General features: G+C 40.8%; 1 protein-coding gene across 3 annotated transcripts; it reads right to left on the minus strand.

Moving 5' to 3' along the window:
* On the minus strand, positions 1-25,328 carry LOC117964403 (mitogen-activated protein kinase 14A-like). Of its 3 annotated transcripts, none has more exons than XM_059004923.1 (12): positions 24,812-25,326; positions 16,871-17,000; positions 14,016-14,074; positions 11,598-11,709; positions 10,677-10,706; positions 10,144-10,191; positions 9,739-9,853; positions 9,499-9,570; positions 4,585-4,664; positions 3,465-3,543; positions 2,851-3,024; positions 1-2,046 (listed from the first exon to the last, which is right to left on the minus strand). In XM_059004923.1, exons 1-12 carry the CDS (start codon positions 24,928-24,930, stop codon positions 1,979-1,981), a joined length of 1,086 nt encoding a protein of 361 aa, XP_058860906.1. In that variant the 5' UTR covers positions 24,931-25,326; the 3' UTR covers positions 1-1,978. The 3 variants fall into 3 exon arrangements, with proteins under 3 accessions (XP_058860906.1, XP_058860907.1, XP_058860905.1); XM_059004924.1 differs by lacking the exon at positions 4,585-4,664 and adding an exon at positions 5,909-5,988; XM_059004922.1 differs by lacking the exon at positions 4,585-4,664 and adding an exon at positions 5,909-5,988 and having other exon boundaries at positions 9,499-9,853; positions 24,812-25,328.
* Positions 25,329-26,910: the final 1,582 nt, after the last annotated feature.

Consider the following 26,910-nt stretch of genomic DNA (forward strand, 5'->3'; position numbering starts at 1 on the left):
TTTGAAAAATAATTGCCTTTATTTATTTTGAAACAGTGGTACTGCATGGTTACTCTAGATTGCATCACTTAACAGGACAATGAATCGTTACGAGTACACAATAGAACAGGAGTTTTAATCTCTGCATAATGGAAGTGTATTCTAAAAAAAAACCAAAAAACGAACATTGTGTTGACGCACCCATTTATAAATACTTGTTATGCTAACTTTTTCATTTTATTGTATTTTACCTTTTTTTTTTTTTTACATTTTCACTATTAAAACATTCCCATTCCGAATCCCTTATACATACACACACACATCAAAAAGAAAAGACATGCTCGTCAGAGATATTGCTTTACAGGATCGAGTAAAGGACATCTTACAATGAAAAAAAACTACCCCTCCCTCCCCAAACAACTGATCTATGTATGTACATCCTGAACTGCATTTTGTAAATATTCTATTTATACCTGAATGGATTTTGCTGGGATTGAGCGTGTCTCGTGTCAAAACTACGGAGACACATCTGCAAGAACTTGAGAAGCAGACCCCAGGCCTGTCCTGTAGCGTGCGAGAGGGTGCGGTGCGCGATCGTGGAAACAAGTAAAGCACTCTCCTTAAATCGCTTCACCAGTTTATATAAAGAAATGCATTCAGCTTCTCTGTTTGCAATCTCAGATTTTTGGTCTCTCTTCTGATTGCCCACCCCAAAATGAAGTTTCAGGTTCTTCAAACCACTAATTTATATTAATAATAATATTAATAAAAGAAAAACAAGTGTTTACTTTCAAATAACAAACTTTTCTAAGATAAAGCGAGAGGTGCACCCTGGCTCAAGCTCAAGAGGGCTCCCCAGGTCTGTGTACACAGTGTGCATGCACTATTACATTAATATGAAGGCTTACAAACATATATCTGAATTACAAGTGCTTGCAAAAGCTTAACATAGAAAATACTGAACAGTCACAGTGACCTGACATGGTAAAATGCACAAGAGAAACTGGGACAAATTGTTTTACTTTGAAAACAGCATATTCCTTAAGGATTACTCTCTCTCTCACACACACACACACACGATATGTTAAGCTTTGAAATCAAAATTGAACTGGAAACCTCCAACATGAGAATGAACCTGTTTAAAATGAATTGCACAATATTCAATAAAAAAACACAAATCACACACACACAGGTGTCTTTCTACCATTTACCCTTTCATCTGATCATTTGCATTTAAAAAAAATGAACTCCCTCCAAACTGCAATTTAAGATCGTTCCTAGCACTATTCTGCAAAGTATTTCACTTGCATTCAATTTATAATACTGTGACAATTCCAAATAGCGCAAAATTATAAAAACACAATACCAGTATGAATTGGCTTGCATATTACAAGAGGACGTCTCTTCTCTTCTTCGAGTGAACGAAGTACAATATTACTGCTGTGGTGTTTAATATTACTGTGTTCAGAGCCACATCCCTGGTGTGGTGCACATTACACAAGTCACACAGACTGCCATATCTACTGGCAGCTCATGGCACCTAATCCCATTTGCAACTCCGGCGTTTACAAATAAAACGACACCATAGATGGAAAGGGAACCGTCTAATTACTGTAGCTGTATGCTCCAGAAGAAAGAGAAACAACTAACCAGCCTTTCCAGATGACCTAATTCAATTACATAAAAAAAAAAAAAACTAATCATTCTCTCATCTGTAAAACCCTTAGTGAAGTTTATGGTAGAAAACAACAAAAATACAAAATAAAATACTTTGTCCCAGTCCTGAAACAGAAGAGTTTAACCCACAAGCAGGAAGAACCCAGTCCAAGCTGTATAGAAGCCTTCTCAACCCTTTAACCCAGACAGAGAGTGAGCCCCCCACCACTGACACACAGCAGGCACTTGAATGATGTTTAGGAAAGGTCCAGCGAGTTAGAAAGTCCTTGCAGTGCGACAGGAAAACGAAACGCGTGTGAAACAGCAGCAGCACTTCAGCAACTCAAGACTCCATTTCATCTGCATCAAAAGGAGACGGCTCAAAGCTGATCACTTCCTCATAGGTTAGCCCTGGAAAAAACAGAAAATATCAATTAGATGTTTTAAACAGTCCAAGTGTGAGGGAATCACTTGAGCTTACAGCATGCTTGAGTTCACATCAAGGTCCAGGGACTTTGCTTCCAACATTGGCGACAGTAAACTACTGTAACCCTGGGCTGCTACACTGAATCAATTTGTTATAATGGGATAAACACAAAAGAAAGAAAAAAAAAAAAAAACACAAAACAAACAATCCTTAAAACAAGTAATAGCTGGTCCCTGTAGCACAGGACCCACACAGACCCCTAAACTCTGTTCCTTCTTAAACATTTACAATATGAAACAATTCAAGCGCTGTACAAAGCAGCTGTACACCAGTCTCAGTTATGATTCTGGAAGAGGAATTGAGCTCAATTATTGACTTGATATGCACAAGACAGCTGAAGAAGCCTTCAGCGCAAGTACATGTGAAGCAGTTATCTTGTCTATGTGCAAGTCTCGTGCAGCGCTTTCAAGGTATGAAACCCCTCCTGGGAGAGTTTAGGACAGGGGGGTCAAGACTGGCCCTTCCGCTCCTGGTCTTCGTTCCAACCCGGCTCTAAATTGTTCAACTGACCAAATTAAACCTGCATCCAGACCCTAAAGCAGTTCATTCTATCATTTTACCTGTTAAACCTGGAGTGGAGCGGCCCTCCAGGACCGTGACTGCTGTTTCAGGGTATGCAGCCAGAGCAAGAAGCTGGTAACCTTTATTTATTTGTACAATAGAATGCAAGCCAGTTGCTCAGTTTCAGAAATGCGGGGGTTCAGGCCCTGCCACTGCGAAGCACTTACTCTTCCACTCCTCGATCTCCAGCTCCCTGCTCTCGAAGGACTGATCGTAGGGCTCTGCCTCCGGCTCGTCGTCGGGGTCGTGGTACTGTGTGAAGTAGGGGTGTGCCAGCGCCTCGGCCGCCGTGATCCTCTTATCTGTGTCCAGAACCAGCATCTTCTCCAGGAGGTCGACAGCTGAGCAGCACAGAAACAGAACACCAGGTAATGTGCGAGTCAATGTCGTGACTGCAAACCATAGGAGTTTGCATACTGACAAAACACAGCATTTTTAGCATAGGATTAGAAATACAATAATCATGTATTCGTAAGTACAGGACACATTGTCATAGTGTCAACTTCATGTGTAAATAAAGTACGACAGCACTCATTTCAATCTATAAACCTTACTAGTATGACCAATAAAGCACTCGCACTGTTAAAATGTGTGTGTGTGTGGGGGGGGGGGGGGGGGTTTGCACATCTCTATTAGCTAAAGCACCAATGCCATAGAATTTAGAAATTACATATCAACATGTTCTAGAGAAGCTGTTCTGACACAACTGTATATCATTGTGCTTTGTTATCATTACTGAGGGACTTCTAAAACACTGGTTTGTTATTTCAGCAATGCTTACCTGTTGGATTGGCTCCAATGAACACATCTGCAAAGTTCCTTTTTGGCATGTGAGGCAGAGTTTTAATATAATTTCTGGCCTGTTGAAACAGGTTAAAAAGTCAGAACATGACATACAGCACACAAGTATCATTCTCTCTCACACATTACTGTCATGGGGACCATGATTAAACAGAAGCAGTCGACTCATTTTTACACCACTGCAAAAGAAGCTTAAGACTTTTGTAAAATGTCTGTGCAATTATCCTTGATTGTATAATTCTAGGCCAGACCGAGAAAATGAAAGTGCAACTAGCAGCTTCCTAAGACCTGTCAATCGGGGTGTTACAAGTGCAATTAGAGTTCCAAGCAGCCTTTGAGGACCATTGGCAAGCGCAGCATACACCCCGAAAAACACGCTACAGGGTGGTGGTGCTGGCGGGGGAACCTCCAGAACAGCCCCACCCGCGGTCTACTCCCCCCGTTAATTAGAACAACAGCTGACTGCATACAACAAAAGACACTTCACATAATTAGCTCTTTTTCCTATTTTTGTTGTTGTTATTATGTATGCCTGGCTTTGATGCCTTCAAGTAATGCTGATTTCAAAACACATGCTTTAGATTCCATGTTAGTATACATTCTACAAAGCTGCAGCGTCTCACAGTAACCGTGCATAGCATTACACCAAGACACAATTCCTTGGTGCCGGTTTACAAAATGCTGCGATGTTTATCCTTCTGTGCACGCTTACTTCAGCAGACCTTGTTACCGGCCCAGTTACTTTACATCCCCCTTGATAGTTCCAGCTTCAGGGAAGCAAGCTTCCTGCTTGCCACACTGACGCCTGGGTTTACTTCATTAGCACAAGCCACGGACTAGCTCCCCTAACATCAGCTAGTGCAAGACTAGTGCTAATCTGGATCTTAAAAACCAGCCATACCAGAAAAAATAAGCACGATCCTACTTACAGCAGCAGTGTATAATAATGGGTAGATCATTTACAGATCAAGATGTAGCTCAGGAGCATATCAGACAAAATGGGGGTAACTTCTGTGTGCAAAAAAACGAATTTGTAAAACGGCCCAGGCCGATGGCATTGGGCGCTGCACCTTCAGGGGGGAGTGAAGCGGGGGTCTCACCTCGTGGCTGGGCATCCTGCTAATTAGAGTCGAAGGGGGGGTCCCTGTCAGACGCATAATCTGCTGTAGCTGGTTTATATCTTAATATACCCGGGTCAAGGGGTTTGTAATCACACACAAGAAAACAAGCACACTTCTTTATGTATATCTGCAAGGTTTTCACATACAAAAACACTCCAAGGTGTAAGAGAAAGGAAGAAATGGAAAGCAAAGCAAGGGGCGCCAACACCATGCAAGGTTAGTAGTAAAGGTCAAAGTACAACAGAAAAACACATGTGAATTAATGCAGCATTACGGGAGACTTCTTAGAAAACCAAAACTAGGGGAGTGGTCAGAAATCAGTGGTACATTTTGGAAGGTGGAATTTGGGGGGGGGGGGGGGGGACACGACTACAAGATTCATAGGTGGCAGTGGCGGTGGGGGTGGGGGTCTGGTTCAGGCAATTCTGAAGCTTCTTTGGGTTACAGTAACAGGGCATCTCCCTCTCCAGTCCCACCCCCCACCCCTTCAATTCCTGACAACTCCCTTTGCAAGGAAGAAATCTGAAGCTGTGAAGGAAAAAATGTGTTAGAAACCCAGTTTCTTTATCACCCCGCCCCCCCATTACTGTAATGTAACAGTTACAGTATTTGTAATGAAGCTTAATAAAAGAGCACCTGATGTGAATAAGCTTGTGTGTTGCATGTTTCGCTCCCCCCCAGAATTATGAGCAGATCATGTTCATATGTTTCAAATTTGCATCAAAGCAGTAAAGAAAGGCACAGAGTTTCATGCTGTCCGAACACACAAAAGACAAAACACACAGGGCTGACATGAAGCGGGTACTTCCACGCATGCTGTGACTTATCTAGCCGACGTAGAGTGCAGAACCTGGTAACACTTCAATAATGGATGCTGCATTAATGGATGCTCCGAGGAAGTGCCCAAGAGGTGTTATTCCTGCAGTGTTCAGTCAGAATTCATTATGAAATTGCCGTCATTATTTGAAAGTATTACCCAGAACTCTGATACTGGTCCATAGGGGGTGTTGTTGAAGCTCACATCACATGCTGAACGAATGAGCCGAAGCCTCAAAACACAGACGTATTGCTCATAATCAATGAACATACAGGCCTCGCTGTGTTCTGTGGCTGTAGCGAGATACAACAGCTTGATAAAGCCATGGCACGTGTTGACATACCCCCAAGCCAAGTAACTTTATGCCATCCCTGTATTTAAAACAAGTTAAAAAAAAAAAAAAAAAAAAAAAAGAAGGATAGAAAAGGTCGCCAGGCCTTTCACTACATAAAAAGCAGCCCAAGAACACAGGCAAAGTCAACTCACAGACTCTGAAGATAGTTTCATCAAGAGCTCTGACCCTGGGGTCCCGACGAGCAGCATTATTAGCTTCAACTGATCAATATCTAACAGGTTAGCATAAAGGAAAACGTTTGGGGAAGAGGCTACAAAACACAAAATGATGAACCCACTTAGAGTTGCGACAGGTGTGCTGTACCTTTAGTAACCCTGCTTGTGTATTTGAAATGGTGCAGCAGTACAGTGCAAGAGGCAGACTCCACAGATTAACGTGTACTTACTATGGACTGACCCTGAAGGCCAGTGTTTTGGCAAACTAACTTCTCTTTCTCTCAATATACTAGAACCCCCCCCCCCCACCCCATCGATACCAGAAACTTTAAATGTACCCATCATACCAAATGCCAGCAATCCAGGTGACAGAACAGAAAAGTAATCTGTCAATTCACCCACCTCCCAACTCTCCGGTGAATTTATTTATTCCAGCCAAATGCAGAGCATCTCGCCGACATTTGAGTTAGAGTTCTGCATGTAAATGTAAAAGTGCTTTTTATTTTTGTTAATTAAAAAAAAAAAAAAAAAGTTGTCAAACGTGTCAGTTAGAAAGCAGTGAACAAGCACAACAAGCAGAGATGCTGTACACGCGACTAATCTATGGTATGTACACAGCCCTGACTGTGCTGTACAAGCTGACTGCTAGATCCCTGACTGTGCTGTACAAGCTGACTGCTACAGAGCCCTGACTGTGCAAGCTGACTGCTACAGAGCCCTGACTGTGCTGTGCAAGCTGACTGCTGCAGAGCCCTGACTGCGCTGTATAAGTGACTGCTGCAGAGCTCTGACTGCGCTGTATAAGTGACTGCTGCAGAGCTCTGACTGCGCTGTATAAGTGACTGCTGCAGAGCTCTGACTGCGCTGTATAAGTGACTGCTGCAGAGCTCTGACTGCGCTGTATAAGTGACTGCTGCAGAGCTCTGACTGCGCTGTATAAGTGACTGCTGCAGAGCTCTGACTGCGCTGTATAAGTGACTGCTGCAGAGCTCTGACTGCGCTGTATAAGTGACTGCTGCAGAGCTCTGACTGTGCTGTATAAGTGACTGCTGCAGAGCTCTGACTGCGCTGTATAAGTGACTGCTGCAGAGCCCTGACTGCGCTGTATAAGTGACTGCTGCAGAGCTCTGACTGTGCTGTATAAGTGACTGCTGCAGAGCTCTGACTGTGCTGTATAAGTGACTGCTGCAGAGCTGACTGTGCTGTATAAGTGACTGCTGCAGAGCTCTGACTGTGCTGTATAAGTGACTGCTGCAGAGCTCTGACTGTGCTGTATAAGTGACTGCTGCAGAGCTCTGACTGTGCTGTATAAGTGACTGCTGCAGAGCTCTGACTGCGCTGTATAAGTGACTGCTGCAGAGCTCTGACTGTGCTGTATAAGTGACTGCTGCAGAGCTCTGACTGTGCTGTATAAGTGACTGCTGCAGAGCTCTGACTGTGCTGTATAAGTGACTGCTGCATCTAATGTGGATTAAACTTGCAGTCAACAGCATAACCTTCACATCAAGGCCCTGGCTGCTCATGACGACAGCTTCAGACTGACGTGAAGCTGCTGCGTTTGTCTGAGAGCTTGAGAAGAACTGTTTCTGAATACCAATTAAGGAGCTTGAGCACATGGAATTTCACTGGCAGGGTAAGACATCTCACATGAAAAGGTCCAAATAAAGCTACCAATCACCTCGGCATCCCTACTGCTCTGATCATGTTTAGGGGGTCATCAAGTTGAGATTTAAGCAAAATGAAGCACCGTTTGTGTGCAAATTCATTTCTCAACTCTGGCAAACATGTTGAGAACAAAAGGTGGGTTTGTCAGGTGTGAACTTGAAGCTGAACAACGATCCTGGTTCTATTAAAACTGTCGCAACTCTAATATGTTTTTTACAAAACTCAAATTCTGTGCTAACAATAAAACTGCATCTGAACTTGGGGGGGGGGGGGGAATCAATCAATCACACACACGCCACATGATTCAGCATGCCATGGTAATGTCATTTTTTTATTCTGTGTTCTGTTGCACAGACACAGACCATCTATAATGTTAGATAAGTTACACCTAATTTCATAAATCTGCCGCCCAGTTCTCTGTGCTCTTGAAAGAAGATTTGAAAAAGAGCAAATTAAACGAGTCACTATTGTATTGCTATTGATTCTTCACATCTGTTCTGTTTATGCAGGGACAGGGCTGCTTGGTTTTACGACACCATCTAAAAACAAAATTGATTTTTTTTAAATTGTGCTTATTTTGCAACATTGTTAAGATTATAATTTAGCAAGTATTTCTTCTCATTTTACGTAACAGGGAATATCAGTTACCTGTCCTGCAAATTAAAATATTGATATGGCATATTTATAAAATCAGATGTAACATGTAACACACGCATTCTCCAATTCTGGTCTGTGTGAATAGTTAGTAAGAATACAGGTTACGAGAGGCAAATGAACATGCAAATCTCAGGCACTGTGGCACATGCAAATTCAAGCTCTTCTTGCTCCACGATGAACAGGTAAGACGAGGCAAAAGCGTAGTGAAAGCGGAGAGAATCACTGAAAGCAATGAGTTAGCATAACATGCAGAGGCAAAAATGTTACTGCAAAATCCACTCTGCATTTTCACAATCACATGACAGAAGCACATATTCTGAAAGCTTATGGAATATCCATGTATATACTGGGGCATGACAACACTGTACTTTACATAGAGAGAGATATACACCCCTACTCCAGAATTGTACTGGGGGGGGGGTCCATGTCATAAAATGGACATATTTTTAACCAGCACATCCTCTACATGAGTTACAGGCCAGATCTTTAATTGTGTTTGGTACAATGAACTGGGTCCTATGTTTCCTCAATGGGCAAATTGCCTCTCCATACTAAATGCATTATATGGGCAATTTGCCCAGAGTTGAAAAAAAGAAATTGGGCCCATAGTCCACTTACATTAATATAGTAACTTTTCTCAAATACTTGGCCATTACAAGGTTAATTCCAAATAACAATTATTAATAGGTTTTATATGATTAACTTTTGGCCACAAATGTAGCCAACACATTAATTTCTATAAGCATATAACAATTTCTTATTAAGAAGAAAGGAAACACTTTTCAGTTAAACGTTGACCTGCTCCAAATGGTAATTTCAACCTCAACAGGATGTGCAAAAAAGAAAACACATGCGACACCTCATTATTCACTTTTTTTTTTCCTATAGCACACAGTGCCCCTGGGTGGCCAAATTAATTAACTGCAGGAAGGATCTTTGACAGGAAATTGAATCAGATTTTTTTTTTTTTTTTTTTTTTTTTAATTACAAACACTTTGTAACAATTAAAAAACAGAAAATAAAATCTGTGTTAAAAGACCATCATTTTACAGCAGGCAACTGCAGCCCAACTAAAACAATCCATGTGTTGATTTAACAGGATACAGGAAACAGCCTGCATTGAATCCAGCACATCACGCGATTATCCTATTGCAGTTAGGATGCAGAATAATACCCAAGAAAATGAGCCCTTTTAAAAAATAGATATGGATACAAAACAAAAAGGAAATAATAAAAAAGGATACGATCTGTGCCAGGGAACAGGGTCCTTCCGGTGAGCAACTCAGCCATAATGCACCCGACCGACCAAATATCAACTACAAAAAGAAACACAGGTTTTAAAACAGGAGTACACATGCAATATATATATATATATATATATATATATATATATATATATATATATATATATATATATGCGTTTGTGTGTGTGTGTGTGTGTGTGTACTGCACAGACAGAGCACAGTCATGTCCCTGCCGCACACCTGTCTGGTTGTAGTGCATCCAGTTCAGCATGATCTCAGGGGCTCTGTACCACCGCGTCGCCACATAGCCTGTCATCTCATCATCCGTGTGACGGGCCAGACCAAAGTCCAGAATCTGGGAAAACAAAAGGGCACCATGAATAAAATAAGACACACACACACACACACACACACACACACACACACGAGGAGCCTTGCATGCAATGGGCATCAGTCAGTTTGCTAATTTTCGGAAACAAAACAAGACCACAAAATGCTGTGCTGAAACTAAAAAAAAAAAAAATAAAAAAAAATTAGCCATTCAGACAGCATGCTTTTTACTCTGTGTGTTCAATCAGTTATAAAAGCTCATTTTAATCTTATCTATATTCTTTGTAAGTTCAGAAAGCATGTACAGTTTCTCACCTTCAATTCGCAGTCCTCGTTTACTGCCAAATTACTGGGTTTCAGATCCTGAAAGTAGGGGAAGAAAAATAAGTTGTTGTTCAATGTTTCTGTATTAAAAGCGGATTAAACCAAATCTACATCAAAACAAAGCACGGCCTCCTTAATACCTTGCGTTTCAACTTTCCTTCTGTTTCCCCTCACCAGCAGTAAGCACCCCGAGATACCAGAGTTCAATCAGCAATGCACAATGAGCTGTGCTTCCAAACAGAGCGCAATGAAATCTTTACATCACTCAATTCAATATTTACACAGGCACGTTTCATTTCCAGTCCAGGCTGGTCACACAGCGAGAGGGGACGATAATAAAAAGAAATCCGTTTGCATGCTAATGGTTCTCCAATATTCAATATTGTAACTCATCACTGCATGAATAGCTAACTAGCCTCATATCACTTTAGAAAGTAAACAGGAGCAGCTGTAGTACACTTACAGTTGCCTATAAAATACTTGTGGCTCCACAGGGATTACACTAGAGATACTGAGATACTTACTCTGTGAATTATATCAGCTGAATGTATATACTGGAGGGGGAAAAAGAAAATAAAAATTAATTGGCGACAATGAACAATTTATAGTTGTGCATAAGCCATAGTCATCATAATCTATACCACATTGCATTCTTTGACAAGTTACATGTCAAATGTATAAATAAATCAAATACAGGGCCTGGCAAACATGCATTCACAGAGTTGAACAGCTTCTTGTAAACAAAAGTACATGAAATGAAGGTGAACTGGTTGATCATTAGCCAAGCAATCCACAAGTGAAGAGCCACGACACAATGATCCTGAAGCGCAATAAGAAGCAGATCTGGTACAATATCCACACACACACACACACACACACACACACACACACACACACACACACACACACACACACACACACACACACACACACACAGGTGTGCTCGTGAAACACCACAGGCCTATAACACTGCACCAGCACCCCACCCCTCCCAAACTGAACTGGTTGTCAAGGGAATCAGCCACAATTCCAAGCTGTTGGTATGATGACCTCTGAACAGGTTGGAACATGTGTCTGCCAATGAGGCGGCTCCCTCTGTTCTTCACATTCTTTAACTTATTATTTATTTATTTATTTCTTAGCAGAATTTAACTTGTCCCAGTAGATATCCTTACCGAGGACCAAATAGATAACCGCTTCTCTGGAAATATCTAAAAATGTAAGTGTGATACACAGATGCATGCCAATAACCATTATTGTACATGTAGTCTTAGATGTGATAATCAATACGGTTAATCAATTTTTGTAGAGGCAGGGTGCAGTGCGTACAGTCAATGTAATCTTATCCAATGAGAAAGTGGTACTAAGAAGGACTCTATTGAAACACGTCCAACTGGAAAGCCACCAAGAGACATTCCTGAACATGAAGTGCTGTAGCTGCCTACCTTGAGACCTCGGAGAATCTGGTAGATTAGAAACTGCACATGGTCGTCTGTGAGCTTCTGACATTTCACAATGTTGTTCAGATCTGCTCCCATCAGGTCTGTCACCAGGTACCTGGAGCAGTGTGTTAACAGTTACTCTCAAATCAACACTGTTCACATACTGGAATAGAATATCATATATATACTGTATCTGTGCATCTTTCATAAAGACTGAACCTCAGTCATTAAAAACGCAGCGTGTCTGTGTGTGTGCTGCAAGTCCCTGGGAGGAATAAAGGGTTCTGCTTTTAATGCATTACCAAGAGGGACCTCCCTGTTACTAGGACCACAAAGAATTATTCAGCAGACATGGCATCACTGGCTTCCATTAATAACTTGTTATTCTTATTAATATCATTAATCTTTATTAATTATCATCATTGTTTTCTTTTCTCTCACTGCAGATGCTGTGTCTCAGTCATTTTATTTCAGCAAAGGGCTGACAGGCAACCTAAACGTTGAAGTAATTGTCTGGCAGAAGAACACTTAATCCACATCAAAGAATACTCGCCAAGAAAGATTATAGGAAATAGCAGGAATGAGTTGCAGTTACCCAAACAGAAACACATCCGTTGAAAAGCCATTTTGTTACAAGCAAAAAATGTAAACGAACAAACCAAAACACACACTTCCTTCCAAGACCTGTAGTTCTTGCATCCAAAGAAAAAAAGCTGGAGAAAGTGACTGATCCGGAATTCAATCACAGGCACTGCACATCTCAGCAGTGTTATCTCTTGATGCCCAAGTATCTCTGACACAGGGTCTCCGTACACAAAGGAATTCAAATCACAGGCACTGCACATCTCAGCAGTGTTATCTCTTGATGCCCAAGTATCTGACACAGGGTCTCCGTACACAAAGGAATTCAAATCACAGGCACTGCACATCTCAGCAGTGTTATCTCTTGATGCCCAAGTATCCGTACACAAAGGGTCCAGGGTTTAAGAATGTCAGAAGGCAGTCTGGCGATTGCATTAGGCCACGACATTTCCTGTTCGAATGAGTTCCATGTGGAGCGATGGAAATGAGACTCCTTTTGCATCGCAGTTTCACCCATTCTAGGTTTTAATACGAGCTTGATTTGCTGCAGTGTATAGGTAACAGGCTCAGGCGTGTCTTACTAAACTCATAGCAAAACCAGGAATGGACCAAACTGCTATGCAGGGAGTCTTAAATCCACCCTTGATGTGTGCTGCTCATTGTTTAGTAGGCCTGCGCAGTAAATGAATCCTGTACACGGATTTTCTGATTTATTCTTTTTAAACTTAAATTTGAGCTGAATTAATGACTTACAAACAGTGGAGTCCTGCTTCTTTCTACCTTGTTTTACAGCCTGTGTTGGCCTGCTAGAAATAAATAAAAACTCTTCAATCCAACCGGAGTCATCGCATGGCATTCATGCAAGAGCGGGATTTCATTTCCTGTTAACCCCGCAGGGGCCAGAGTGAGGAAAGCACCAATCCGACTCCGAGCTTGGGCAGCCAAGAACAAGGAGAGAGCCCTTAAAACAGTTCAGAACATCCCCTTCCCAATCCCTTAGTATGAGCAACAGTATTACAAACCTTCTCCCTGTACAGAAGTGCAGACTCACTGCAGGGGTCTCGCTGCAGTCAGGCCACATGCAAGTTAACTCATTTACAATCTTGGTTAGTGCTCCTTTCAACAGCGTCAAAGTCTATCTTACTGCACTTTGTTATACTCTGATGCACTTTGCAATTTTTAAGTTATTAAAATTCAAGTATTACCATTTGAGTCAAAGAGAAAATTCAACATCTCCACGTCTCCAGCGCAGTAATAATGAACTGTCCATTATTATAGCTCGTGCACATCTCGAGTTGATAGGAGATGAAAGATGCAGCTCACTGCTGAGAATCGCTGGATTCTCCATTAGGAAGGTAAACAAGATTGAATCTTCTTTGTTTCAGGCAGCTCATGAGCTGTGTTTACTCAGTGGAAATGCATCTTTAAAAACAATAAAAACATTGTGTGCTGTGGAGAATGCACTGCTGCTGTTATTAATCCATTTCTACTTTAGTTAATGTATTTTGAGCAGACTACCACTGGAGACACTTTGTTCTCCATCTTCAGTAATCCTCACTTCTGAAATAACCAACGCCTGACTGACATGAATTGCTTTGATAAAGCCAGTCCTTCCTTTCTTGTCCAGAAGAGCAGTATAGATATGCTCAGATCTCAGTGGAACTCATTCATCCTATTTAACACTGTTTCCCTTTGGCAGAGCCAGGATTTCATTACAGAAGTGACAGAATTCATTTTCTTCATTATGCGTCGAGTAACACTGTACTGTGTTAAACACATGAAATAGAGGATTATATTGTTTAGAATGCAGCTATGAGATGGGCGTGAGGTTTAACTTACACATCATTGAATTCTTCCAGGCTTGTTGCTGGTGTGAAAACATCCAATAGTCCAATCACCTAGAGGAAGAGAAAAAGGCCCACAAATAAAGAAACAGTATTGTCATAGAATGCTGGTTTCTTGATTAGCAATTTTACAGTAATAACAGGAATGGAAATAAGACTCCTATTGCATAGCAGTTTCATCAATTTCAGGTTTTGCTACAAACTTGATTAGCCATAGTGTATCGGTAACAAGCTCTGTCATAAGACTCATAGTAAAAAAAGGAATACAGTGCCTTGCGAAAGTATTCGGCCCCCTTGAACTTTGCGACCTTTTGCCACATTTCAGGCTTCAAACAAAGATATGAAACTGTAATTTTTTGTGAAGAATCAACAACAAGTGGGACACAATCATGAAGTGGAACGAAATTTATTGGATATTTCAAACTTTTTTAACAAATAAAAAACTGAAAAATTGGGCGTGCAAAATTATTCAGCCCCTTTACTTTCAGTGCAGCAAACTCTCTCCAGAAGTTCAGTGAGGATCTCTGAATGATCCAATGTTGACCTAAATGACTAATGATGATAAATAGAATCCACCTGTGTGTAATCAAGTCTCCGTATAAATGCACCTGCACTGTGATAGTCTCAGAGGTCCGTTTAAAGCGCAGAGAGCATCATGAAGAACAAGGAACACACCAGGCAGGTCCGAGATACTGTTGTGGAGAAGTTTAAAGCCGGATTTGGATACAAAAAGATTTCCCAAGCTTTAAACATCCCAAGGAGCACTGTGCAAGCGATAATATTGAAATGGAAGGAGTATCAGACCACTGCAAATCTACCAAGACCTGGCCGTCCCTCTAAACTTTCAGCTCATACAAGGAGAAGACTGATCAGAGATGCAGCCAAGAGGCCCATGATCACTCTGGATGAACTGCAGAGATCTACAGCTGAGGTGGGAGACTCTGTCCATAGGACAACAATCAGTCGTATACTGCACAAATCTGGCCTTTATGGAAGAGTGGCAAGAAGAAAGCCATTTCTTAAAGATATCCATAAAAAGTGTCGTTTGCAGTTTGCCACAAGCCACCTGGGAGACACACCAAACATGTGGAAGAAGGTGCTCTGGTCAGATGAAACCAAAATCGAACTTTTTGGCAACAATGCAAAACGTTATGTTTGGCGTAAAAGCAACACAGCTCATCACCCTGAACACACCATCCCCACTGTCAAACATGGTGGTGGCAGCATCATGGTTTGGGCCTGCTTTTCTTCAGCAGGGACAGGGAAGATGGTTAAAATTGATGGGAAGATGGATGGAGCCAAATACAGGACCATTCTGGAAGAAAACCTGATGGAGTCTGCAAAAGACCTGAGACTGGGACGGAGATTTGTCTTCCAACAAGACAATGATCCAAAACATAAAGCAAAATCTACAATGGAATGGTTCACAAATAAACATATCCAGGTGTTAGAATGGCCAAGTCAAAGTCCAGACCTGAATCCAATCGAGAATCTGTGGAAAGAACTGAAAACTGCTGTTCACAAATGCTCTCCATCCAACCTCACTGAGCTTGAGCTGTTTTGCAAGGAGGAATGGGCAAAAATTTCAGTCTCTCGATGTGCAAAACTGATAGAGACATACCCCAAGCGACTTACAGCTGTAATCGCAGCAAAAGGTGGCGCTACAAAGTATTAACTTAAGGGGGCTGAATAATTTTGCACGCCCAATTTTTCAGTTTTTTATTTGTTAAAAAAGTTTGAAATATCCAATAAATTTCGTTCCACTTCACGACTGTGTCCCACTTGTTGTTGATTCTTCACAATAAATTACAGTTTCATATCTTTATGTTTGAAGCCTGAAATGTGGCAAAAGGTCGCAAAGTTCAAGGGGGCCGAATACTTTCGCAAGGCACTGTATATAATATATATATATATATATATATATATATATATATATATATATATAGGCTTCAAGCTCTGTTTTAAAATCAATGTTGGCATCAGACTTGCATCAGTTAGTCACTTAAAAGGCAACACAAAATCACTAGTAGAAATATGGAAAGGTGTGCACCCTGTGCTTTGTGAAACTTCCAAAAAACACAACCCCAAAGGCTTTTGATTTCATGCATTTAAAAACAGCCACAAAACTCTGGCAGCCTTTTCAAGAGAGAATAGACAACAACTCCACATTAATCTTGCGAATTTTAGAAATATAGCAGCCAGAAAAAGAGGTTTTGCAGTTACATGGATGAAGTCACAGCTCAAGGGAAGCAGACCTTGCGACAGGGTTTACTCCAGGGAGCAAAGCATTGTGCAGGGGGAGAATCGGAAAGCGAGTCTGCAGGTAGCTGGCCAAGACTGGGCCATCTGTCACAGCCACACAAGAAAATATTCCTTCTGTAACTTAATTATTATTATTATTATTATTATTATTATTATTATTATTATTATTTATTTCTTAGCAGACGCCCTTATCCAGGGCGACTTACAATTGTTACAAGATATCACATTATTTTTACATACAATTACTCATTTATACAGTTGGGTTTTTACTGGAGCAATCTAGGTAAAGTACCTTGCTCAAGGGTACAACAGCAGTTTCCCCGACCAGGGATTGAACCCACGACCCTCCAGTCAAGAGTCCAGAGCCCTAACCACTACTCCACACTGCTGCCCAATGTAATCAAAGGCAATCTTTTAAACCATTAGTACGGTGGCAGCTTTTTAACCCAAGAGCACACCAGTTTGCAGAGCAGAGGGCTGTGCTTGCAGTGCTTGAGAGGACATGATCTTGCACGGAGAGCTTCCATTAGCTTTGCAGCGGCACTACACTGAACATTGCCATGCAGCGGGGTGGCTGTCTGCACTTACATTCTCGTGTTTCATGTGTTTGAGCAGCCGCAGCTCTCTGTAAGTCCTCTTTGCATGAATGATGGATTGAAAAGGTCTGGAAAGCTTCTTCACAGCCACCTTGAGGTCTGATGTGACATCAGTGGAGGAGCTGTTGAAATAGAGAGATACATACAAATATATAGAAATATGTTTAATCACAGCAAAATACATACATAAATAATTGAAGTTACTTTGGTGACCAGATTACTTCAGTCTTTAAAAAAAATTAAAAAATAAATAAAAATACAAAATTCAATAAACTCTGCACTCTTAGTTGACACACACCAAAAGTAAATAAAAAAGGCACTGCTTTGGTTTGACTTTCACCCCTCAGTGCCTCAAACACCTCCCGCACGGTCCCGGACTGAACCACGAGCAGAGCCTCAAACACCTCCTGCACGGTCCACATATAATAATAATAATAATAATAATAATAATATAATATATTATATATATATATATATATATATATATATATATATATATATATATATATATATATATATATATATATATATATATATATATCATTTTTGAAATTATGTCTCAGTCCTAAAATTCTAGGCAATGCAAAACTTTTTGGGTCTGTGCAGGAGCGTGTTCGTGTGCTGCAGTGTTAGCAGTGGGGTGAGCGTGTTTGGGAGCTGCAGTGTTAGCAGTGGGGTGAGCGTGTTTGGGTGCTGCAGTGTTAGCAGTGGGCTGAGCGTGTTTGGGAGCTGCAGTGTTAGCAGTGGGCTGAGCGTGTTTGGGAGCTGCAGTGTTAGCAGTGGGCTGAGCGTGTTTGGGAGCTGTAGTGTTAGCAGTGGGGTGAGCGTGTTTGGGTGCTGCAGTGTTAGCAGTGGGGTGAGCGTGTTAGCATCCTTACAGCACAAAGAACCCCAGAGTGAGCCTGCTGCTCGGCACAGCGGGGCTGGCTCGGCGTGTGATGTATCCAGGCAATCCACCAACACTGCCAGCAATGCCAGACAAGCAAAATGACTTGCAATGCAAACATTCCCTCCAGCTAAGTTCAGAAGCAGCTCTCAGTTTCCTCTAGATATAAATCAGACAGAAACAAACAGAAGCCCCTGTAACTTGCGGTCAGTCAGCATGTGAAACAGCTTGCAAACCGACACCCAGAGTGCAGCAAAGCCATTAAGACTCAGAGCACTACCATTTCACGAGTATCACGCCAACACCCCCACATGTCACTGTGCAAACCACATTTCAGCAGTGAGCTCCACATGACACCAGTCTTCATGATCACAGAACACATGACCTCAACCCACCACAGCAGGTTTGAACCTACTGAATGCATTTTCATTGCTGAAAAGCATTAAACTGAGTGCATTTACAGCTGATAAGTGTCTGCAAGACCCACTGTCCAACTGTAACTAGTGTTTATGATGCTGTGTGGGCGGGTGGGTTACATGCAACTGTGGACCAAGTTCAAAAGCCTGTGCACGATAAACTTGACTGCAGAAAGCCCTTTTTTTATAGTCCAAGAATAGAAAATATCACTGGCTTCACAGCCCCAGCTCAGGAAGAAAAAGAAAATGGTTTAGAGGAACACTTTTCCATTGACCTGCAATTTCCCCTGGAACATGCTGTTAAAACTGGACACAGCACTGGCAGTCACATTCTTCCAAAATACAAAATGCCAAAAAACAATAGGTTTCCTTACGGACATAACATGACACAGCTGGTTACAAAGCACCAGTGAGTTAGTTTCTATTCCATTAGAGATATTTGCACAAGCTGGGGCCACAGCAATCAAAGGCGGTTGGTAGAGTACTTAAGAATATAAGAACATAAGAAAGTTTACAAACGAGAGGAGGCCATTCAGCCCATCTTGCTCGTTTGGTTGTTAGTAGCTTATTGACCCCAGAATCTCATCAAGCAGCTTCTTGAAGGATCCCAGTGTCAGCTTCAACAACATTACTGGTTGGTTCCATACTCTCACAATTCTCCGTGTAAAAAAGTGCCTCCTATTTCCTGTTCTGAATGCCCCTTTAGCTAATCTCCATTTGTGACCCCTGGTCCTTGTTTCTTTTTTCAGGTCAGAAAAGTCCCCTGGGTTGACATTGTCTATACCTTTTAGGATTTTGAATGCTTGAATCAGATCACCGCGTAGTCGCGTAGTCTTCTTTGTTCAAGAATAGATTCAATTCTTTTAGCCTGTCTGCATACGACATGCCGTTTAAACCCGGGATAATTCTGGTTGTTCTTCTTTGCACTCTTTCTAGAGCAGCAATATCCTTTTTGTAACAGGGTGACCAGAACTGAACACAATATTCTAGGTGAGGTCTTACTAATGCATTGTAAAGTTTTAAACTCCTAGGTCGTTTTCATAGATCCCTTCTTCAATTTCAGCTTCTCCCATATGATATTTATAATGCACATTGTTATTGCCTGCATGCAATACTTTACACTTTTCTCTATTAAATGTCATTTGCCATGTGTCTGCCTTGTTGTGAATGCTGTGTAGATCATTTTGAATGACCTTTGCTGCTGCAACAGTGCTTGCCACTCCTCCTATTTTTGTGTCGTCTGCTTACTCTACCAGAATCTAAATCATTAGATTAGATTAGATTATATTAATGTGCATGCATTTCCTTGAATCCCTACTGCGTTCAATTTGAGAATTAATCTTTTATGCGGGACTTTGTAAAAAACTTTCTGGAAATCTAAATAAACCATGTCGTATGCTTTGCAATTATACATTGTCGATATTGCATCCTCAAAAAAGTCAAGTAGGTTAGTTAGACACGATCTCACTTTCCTAAAACCATGCTGACTGTCTCCCAGGATATTGTTACCATATAGGTAATTTTCCATTTTAGATCTTATTATAGTTTCCATAAGTTTACATATAATACAAGTCAGGCTTAATGGTCTGTAGTTACCTGGTTCGGTTTTGTCTCCCTTTTTGTGGATCGGTATTACGTTTGCAATTTTCCAGTCTGTCGGTACAACCCCTTTGTCAAGAGACTGTTGCATGATCTTGGTTAGTGGTTTGTAAATAATTTCTTTCATTTCTATGAGTACTATTGGGAGGATCTCATCCAGCCCAGGGGATTTGTTTATTTTAAGAGCTCCTAGTCCCTTTAACACCTTTGCCTCTCACGCTAAAGTTATTTAAAACTGGATAGGAACAGGTCGACATGTGGAGCATGTTGTCCGTGTCCTCCTTTGTAAAAATCTGTGAAAAGTAATCATTTAATATATTTGCTATTTTTTTTCTTTGTCTATGATTTTGCCAATGACACGGCCTACAGCAGTACAGGGGTCATCATGAAGACCAGTGTGAAAGCATAGCGCCCGCCGCCAGTATATGTATTAAAACAGTTTGTATATTTGGGATGGTTGATATCTTGAATGTACAATCATGACGAAAACATCAACTCTACCGATACACTGCACGAGATTCCTGTAACGTGTTATCACAGACGCAATTTAAGCAGCCTTTTGTGCATTTGGTTGCCCGTCTAGTTTGTTAACATTCCCTAAAGGCAGGATTCGCTTTGTTGCTGTTGCTTCCCAGCACGTCTTCTCTTGTGGCATCAAGTCTGACCTTGTGTATCCGATGAGACACCCTCCAGTTACCACTGGCACATGCTGCTTTTCACTATGCAGGAAGCAAAATAAACTTAACTAAGCAAATAGAGAGTTAATGCTTTGAATAGACAGTACTGCTAATGGTTGCTTAGTGAAAAATATTAGTGCTTGACTATTTATTTAATAAATAAATAAATAAATAAATAAATAAATAAATAAATACATACATACATCTATCTATCTATCTATCTATAAAATGTAGGTTTCCTGTTTAATTCACTTTCATTTTGGGGAACAGAGCTCAGCTTGTGGAAGTACAATAGCACAGAGTCCAAAGACCGATCTGTAGTGTACTAATTCACAGAGTAAACATTTTCAGTTCATGTTCCAGTACAAGGAAAAGGCCATTTAAAAAAGCACACTGCACTAAGGCTGTAAAGCTTTAGAAGGATCTTGCATCATCTGAAGTAGTTTGATGCTTTGTAAACAAATCACTGTAACTGAACCCAATCAGTGTACAGTCTGAAAAATACAAAAAAGATAACTATGAATGTAAATCAAGCTGCGCTTCGGAAGTGATGCTTCAAATGCTACAAGGACAATTTAAACAGAGAGTTCAAATACTGCATCTTTTGAAATGTAGATCGACAGCCTTACAGTGAAGGTGCAAGATGCATGATTTCAAAATGAAATGTACACTACTGCAGTGTGAGCACGTGTGAATCTGGGCAGTGACATGTGAGAGATGCTTTGCATCTGACCAGACGCTCTGCAGAGCCGTGGCAGCATGCTTACTCAGCTGACAAATACAAGTGTTTGCTGTTCAAGTCAACAGACCTGCTTGTGTTGATCACTGAAAACCTGCAGTGTTACTGAACCAGCACCCACAACTGTCTTCTGGGAACTCCAATTTTATTTTTTTAATTGTTATCTTCAGCTACCAGTCAAGTGAGCCAAGTCCCCGCGAGTTTGTTTGATATAAATACACACTGAACCACCTTGTTAAGGAACTTTGTGATTTGTTTGTTTATAGAGAATGGACTTCACGACTGGCAAAAACATCTCATCACTGTTTTAGATTTCCACTACAGACACACCTACAAGGGTGCATCAGATAGCTACAAAGTATTATTCTTTAAAAAAAATAAAATAATAATAATATATATATACATATACACACACACACACAGTTTGAATTTCAGCGCGAGAATCGCACATTTTCCAAGTTGCTCCCACATATCTGCAACTTTCAGTGCGGGTAAATCCTGCAGAGATATTTTAAGACACCAAGCTACTGTATTTTTCACCCAATTTAGAAAGCCTGAAACGCTACAACAATCTCTAAGGATGGGCAGCAGTGTGGAGTAGTGGTTAGGGCTCTGGACTCTTGACTGGAGGGTTGTGGGTTCAATCCCAGCTGGGGGACACTGCTGCTGTACCCTTGAGCAAGGTACTTTACCTAGATTGCTTCAGTAAAAAAACCCAACTGTATAAATGGGTAATTGTATGTAAAAAATAATGTGATATCTTGTAACAACTGTACGTCTCCCTGGATAAGGGCATCTGCTAAGAAATAAATAATAATAATAATAATAATGTGGGTGTCAGTGACGAAAGCACTGTGAGCTGCATTGAGTAGCTCTGTTAAAATAAATAAATAAATATAAAAATAGTGTTGGATAGCCTAGGTGTTGTTTTGCAAGCAGTGACTTTCGCTTTAACTCTTTAATCTCAGCCCCTTTCATTTTGGGGAGCCAGGGCACCGAAGGTTACGTACATATTTCTCAGGCACTGTAAAAGCCACCTATCTGGTTCATGGCTTGTTTAAAAGTACTCCCAGCTGGAACTACAATTGCCTGAAGTTAAGCCTCTCATCATGTGACAGAGTTCACAGCTTAGGTTTCGTTTTGAGTCTATTGGTGCATTTTTCTTCTGCTGCATGCAAAAACTTCACATCAGGCAATGGCAAAAGCAATGGAGAGTGCTCTGTGTCACAGTGATGAACAGCTGTTAGGTCTCCTGAAAGCAGCTTATTTTAAAATAACACCAGTGTGAATGATGCAGTAAAATATATATATATATATATTAGTTTTTTTGTTGCCATTCTCCCCTAAAATTTTGGAATCCAACAGCCTTCAGACAACCATAAAAGTTAAATAAAAGTTAACATTAAATGCCCCCGATTAAATTTGGTGATTCAGTACCAGGTGCATCCTGCAGTTCTGCTGTTAATCCTTTAACTCTAGAATCGTCCATTTCAGAATTCCTCCAGTGCCTGTCCCGATGCATTAGGAATCCCCCTTTCCTTCTCAGGTGCTGTATGGAGCGACTGGTGCTTTCCAAAACATTTCCTGGCCTAGACGCTATTAGTTTGCTGCTTTTCTCAGCGTTGGTTCCTACAGGACTCGCTGCGTGCACTATCCCACAAGACTACTGCTTCAGGGTCTCCAAAACACAAAGGAATGTGCAGCCCTCTCATCCACAGGGGAACACATGTCTGAAAGTAATAGATGAAAGTAAACCTGCAGCAAGCCCCGTCACCTAGCTAAGAGACGGGTCAAACAGAGTGCCTTCAGCACTAGCCAGGATTACACTTAACTGCATGCCCTCTGATCCCTGAAGTGCCTGTCCAGAATACGAAATATGAAACTTTTTGTTGCATGTGTGAAGAGTGCAGTGTTTACAAATAAAATGAATGTCTGCTTTCTGCAGTCTCCCACACCTACCTGTGCAATTTACACAACCTTTTAGTTTGTTTACATTCCCCTGCAAAAACATATGTAGTTTTAGCTGTAGGGGTAGGACAAGGACACAAGACCAGACCTGATGAAATCAGTGTGCTCGGGTTATATTTGCAGCAGAAGGAGGTTAAACACAATACCCAGCTCTGATCAGGAAGCAGAACAAAATGCTGTTTGTCATGCTGATGTTACTGATCAGAGCACAAAACACAAGAGGTAAAGGAACATATTTATATGGGGCACCACATCCCAAAAAAATGTTGCAAATTCTAATTTAAGTGTTTAAGTATGATGACTTCATGGGCCGTGGACCTTTGAGAGCTCCAACTATTCCACCTTACTGAGTCATAACTGTCGATACTGCCATTACATCATATAGTCTTACATAATCAGATGCCCACTACAGTACAGAATAGCAATAAAGCAAGCTCATACTGTACTGAAGTAAAATATCTTGCCAAACACACAAGGAGTCTCACAACCACTTGCAACTTTTATTAGGATCTTATTTGTATTTATTTTTTAAAGACGCAGAATGTTTCAAAACTATAAATATGCAAAGTGTAGTCCTACCACGAAAGATAGAGGTGGTTGTGTACAAAGCTAATCAATTCTTTAAAAGTTTGGAAAACCAATCGCTCTGATGCACTGCTGTGTGACCTTCAAGCCAAACTACTTGATTAGGGCTGCAGAAGAAAGAAATGATTTGTGCATCATAAAAAAAACAACGAGGATCATCGGATCCTAGCAAACATATGTATCGTTAAATGAGAAGTTTATAATACTTGCTGCATGTCCCGCTGGGCTTGCTATTTGACCCCGACAGAAAAAACACGGTAAAGCAACATGTTAACACAATGTTTCAGCTTTAAAAACAAACTCACACAGTTACAAGCTCCTGTTAAACAAAATTTGAATCTCTTGGGACTGTAGTCGGCAGTACAAAATATGTTTTTTTTTTTGTTATACATTTGAAACAGAGCAGCTCCAAAATATAAATGAGAATCTAGCCCCATAACTGGAGAAACTACACACAGGACGTGCCTGTTCTGTAAAAATCATATCTGCATTATGTAATAAAATACTTTAATACAAAAAATGAATCCGGATAATTTTCATGTAGGTCTAGCCGCCTAAGCAAGTAAGAAAGCTAGCTAAACACTGCAACTGACAACACTATAACTCTGGACAATGGACAAGTCCATTAAAAAAGTAAGCTCACCACAATTTACAAACCTGCTTTTAAAAAGCCTTACAGTGAATGTGCAGGTACCTCACTGCAAAGCATGTTTTTTTTTTTTTTTGTTTTTTTTTACACAGCATCAAAGGGTACAACTGCATGCAACACTGACAACCTTTTCTATTTTTGTAACAAAAGAGGGCTGCAGATCACAACGGCAAACCTATGTTGTTCAGTCCAGGCATTCATCTTTGACGCACCTTCTTTGCAGGAATGGCTGTAATATTTGTATGTATGGAGTGAACAACTGGACTGAGTGTGTGTCAGTGAAGCGAGGCGGGCCTGCGTGTGTGTGTCAGCTTTGATTGAGCAAGAACACGGGCCTGTACGCCTGCAATGCCAACGTAACGCAATGAATTGTGCAATAACCTAACCACTAAATGCAATCAAATATATATTTACCATACTGTTCCGTAAGCACCAGAACCAACCGGCGACAGACTCTGATACCGCTGCGGGACTTCCCAGATTGTTTTGTTGACCTCCTGTCGGTAGAAAGTGGGTCTCTCCTTGTGCGACATTCCTACAGAAACGAATCCCCTGCACGAGCAGGAACACACCAACTTATCTGAACTTCTGCTTTTTAAAAACAATTTAAACGTAAAAATTACATGCAGGCGCACTCAGTTGCAAAGATCCAGGTGCGTTTGAAAAGTTAACAGTAGGAGTAAGATAGACGGTGGTTGCAGCGATCCAAGACAGGTTTTTTTTTTTTTTTTTTTTTTTTTGATCTCCGGTTTGTTCACTCGGTTGCCTGTTCTTCTGCAATGCCTTATCGCTCACAGCCTGTCTAGAACTCGCAGTGCAACTCGCTCCTCTACACGCCTCTCTCGCGTTCAGCAGCGCTTCTCGCGGGAGCTCGTCTAACTGACCGATGGTTGACATGTGCAAAGCATCCCGGGCGGAGTAAGGAGGAAAAGGAAAATTATTTAAAATCCTGCAATGTGGGGAGTTCCCACGAGCGTAAACTCATGAGGAATTTTTGCAAACTCCCCAAATCTGCTGTCGCTGCCAGGTCTGTTCCGAGCACCGCAAGACTGCCCTTATTTTTTTAGATTTTTAAAAAAAAATTAATTTCTTTATTATAATTTGCATTTGGGTTACAGTACAACGGCCAGCACACATCCAAAATCAAAATGTGAACATGATTGGTAACAGTTTCGTACTTTGAAGAATAAATGCACGCATTTAATTTTGAAATCAGATTACTTTTTGAGACTAACTACTGGCAATGTGAATGACCCACACACATTCTGGAAACGTGAAAAGTATACAATGTGCGGGTGTATCATCAGCTCTCAACACGTGACATTTTAATTATACTGAGGGTAAATACATTATTGATTGCTTTAAAAGGCATTTTATTAGGGCTAGTCAAGCATTTGAACATTCTGTAACACTGGCCTCTGTCACGTATTGATTCTAATTTAACTGATCTAAGACAGCAAAAGACTACAGCTAAGTTGTACTTTCATAGTACTGTATAAAAACAGCAGAGGTACTTCAATTATTAACGAATCTTGATCATGAAATGTCAGTTGGTCCAGGCAGTCTGGTGCTGTATTTTTTTAAAAGTAGCAGCTAGCCTTATTGCTCAGCCATTAGCTAATTTATTTAATCTCTCTCTCTCTTACTAAATGCCATCAATGTGGAAAGTGGCACACAATGTCCCTGTTTTTAAGGGAGGCGATCATCCAGGTCTTAATTATAGACCTATATCTGTTTTACCAGTTATTGCTAAAATATTTGAGAGTTTAGTAAATGAGCATGAAAGAGTTTTTTACAACAGAACAATATCCTGGCAGATCATCAATCTGGATTTCGATCCAATCACAGCACACTCTGCTGTTCTTATTCACGATGTAGCACTAACTTTAGATGCTGACAGATGTGCTGGTGTTCAGTCCTTGGACCAATCCTCTTTACCCTTTATATTAATAACCTAAGATCTGGGGAACACAAACACAAATATCCATGCATACGCTAATGACACTATTTTGAACACAGTAGGGTATGCTAGATAGGCAGTGCAGAGGGATCTGCAGACTGCATTTGATATTGGACAGCAAAAACTATTTCAATATAGATTCTTACTGAATGTATCTAAAACACAAACAATGCTGTTCTGATAGGAGGAAGGTTGTGGGTTCTGTGCTGGGTTATTGTTACATTGCATGGAGAGATATTTAAGAAAGGTTCTTCTTAGAAATATTGAGGCATATGGATGATGACCAATTTACATTTAACAATAATATTAATAAATTGGCTTTATAATTAGGTTTCCCTTTTAGGAATAAGAAGTTTTTTTTTTTCTCAATCTAGCAGACTAACGTGACGGCTACTGTTCTTCCTATCCTAGATCATGGTGACTAGATCTACCAGTATGCTTCCAAGCAGTCCTTACACAAATTGGATGTAATGTATAATTTTTGCTTCAGATTTGTTCTAGATTGTCCCTCTTTGACACACCATGGTCTAACTAGGCTGGCTCTCATTAAACT

The sequence above is a fragment of the Acipenser ruthenus genome, chromosome 30 (genome assembly GCF_902713425.1).
Source record: "Acipenser ruthenus chromosome 30, fAciRut3.2 maternal haplotype, whole genome shotgun sequence".
NCBI lineage: Eukaryota > Metazoa > Chordata > Actinopteri > Acipenseriformes > Acipenseridae > Acipenser > Acipenser ruthenus.

What these genes read in the sequence shown, in the direction of transcription:
- LOC117964403 (XM_059004922.1), bottom strand. Translation starts at nt 24,930, where the DNA reads ATGTCGCACAAGGAGAGACCCACTTTCTACCGACAGGAGGTCAACAAA. An exon ending in ACGAGGACTGCGAATTGAAG is followed by an intron (nt 9,854 to 10,143) that starts GTGAGAAACTGT and finishes TTGTTTTCCCAG; the next exon opens with ATTCTGGACTTTGGTCTGGC. An exon ending in CATTGGAGCCAATCCAACAG is followed by an intron (nt 3,025 to 3,464) that starts GTAAGCATTGCT and finishes TGTGCTGCTCAG; the next exon opens with CTGTCGACCTCCTGGAGAAG.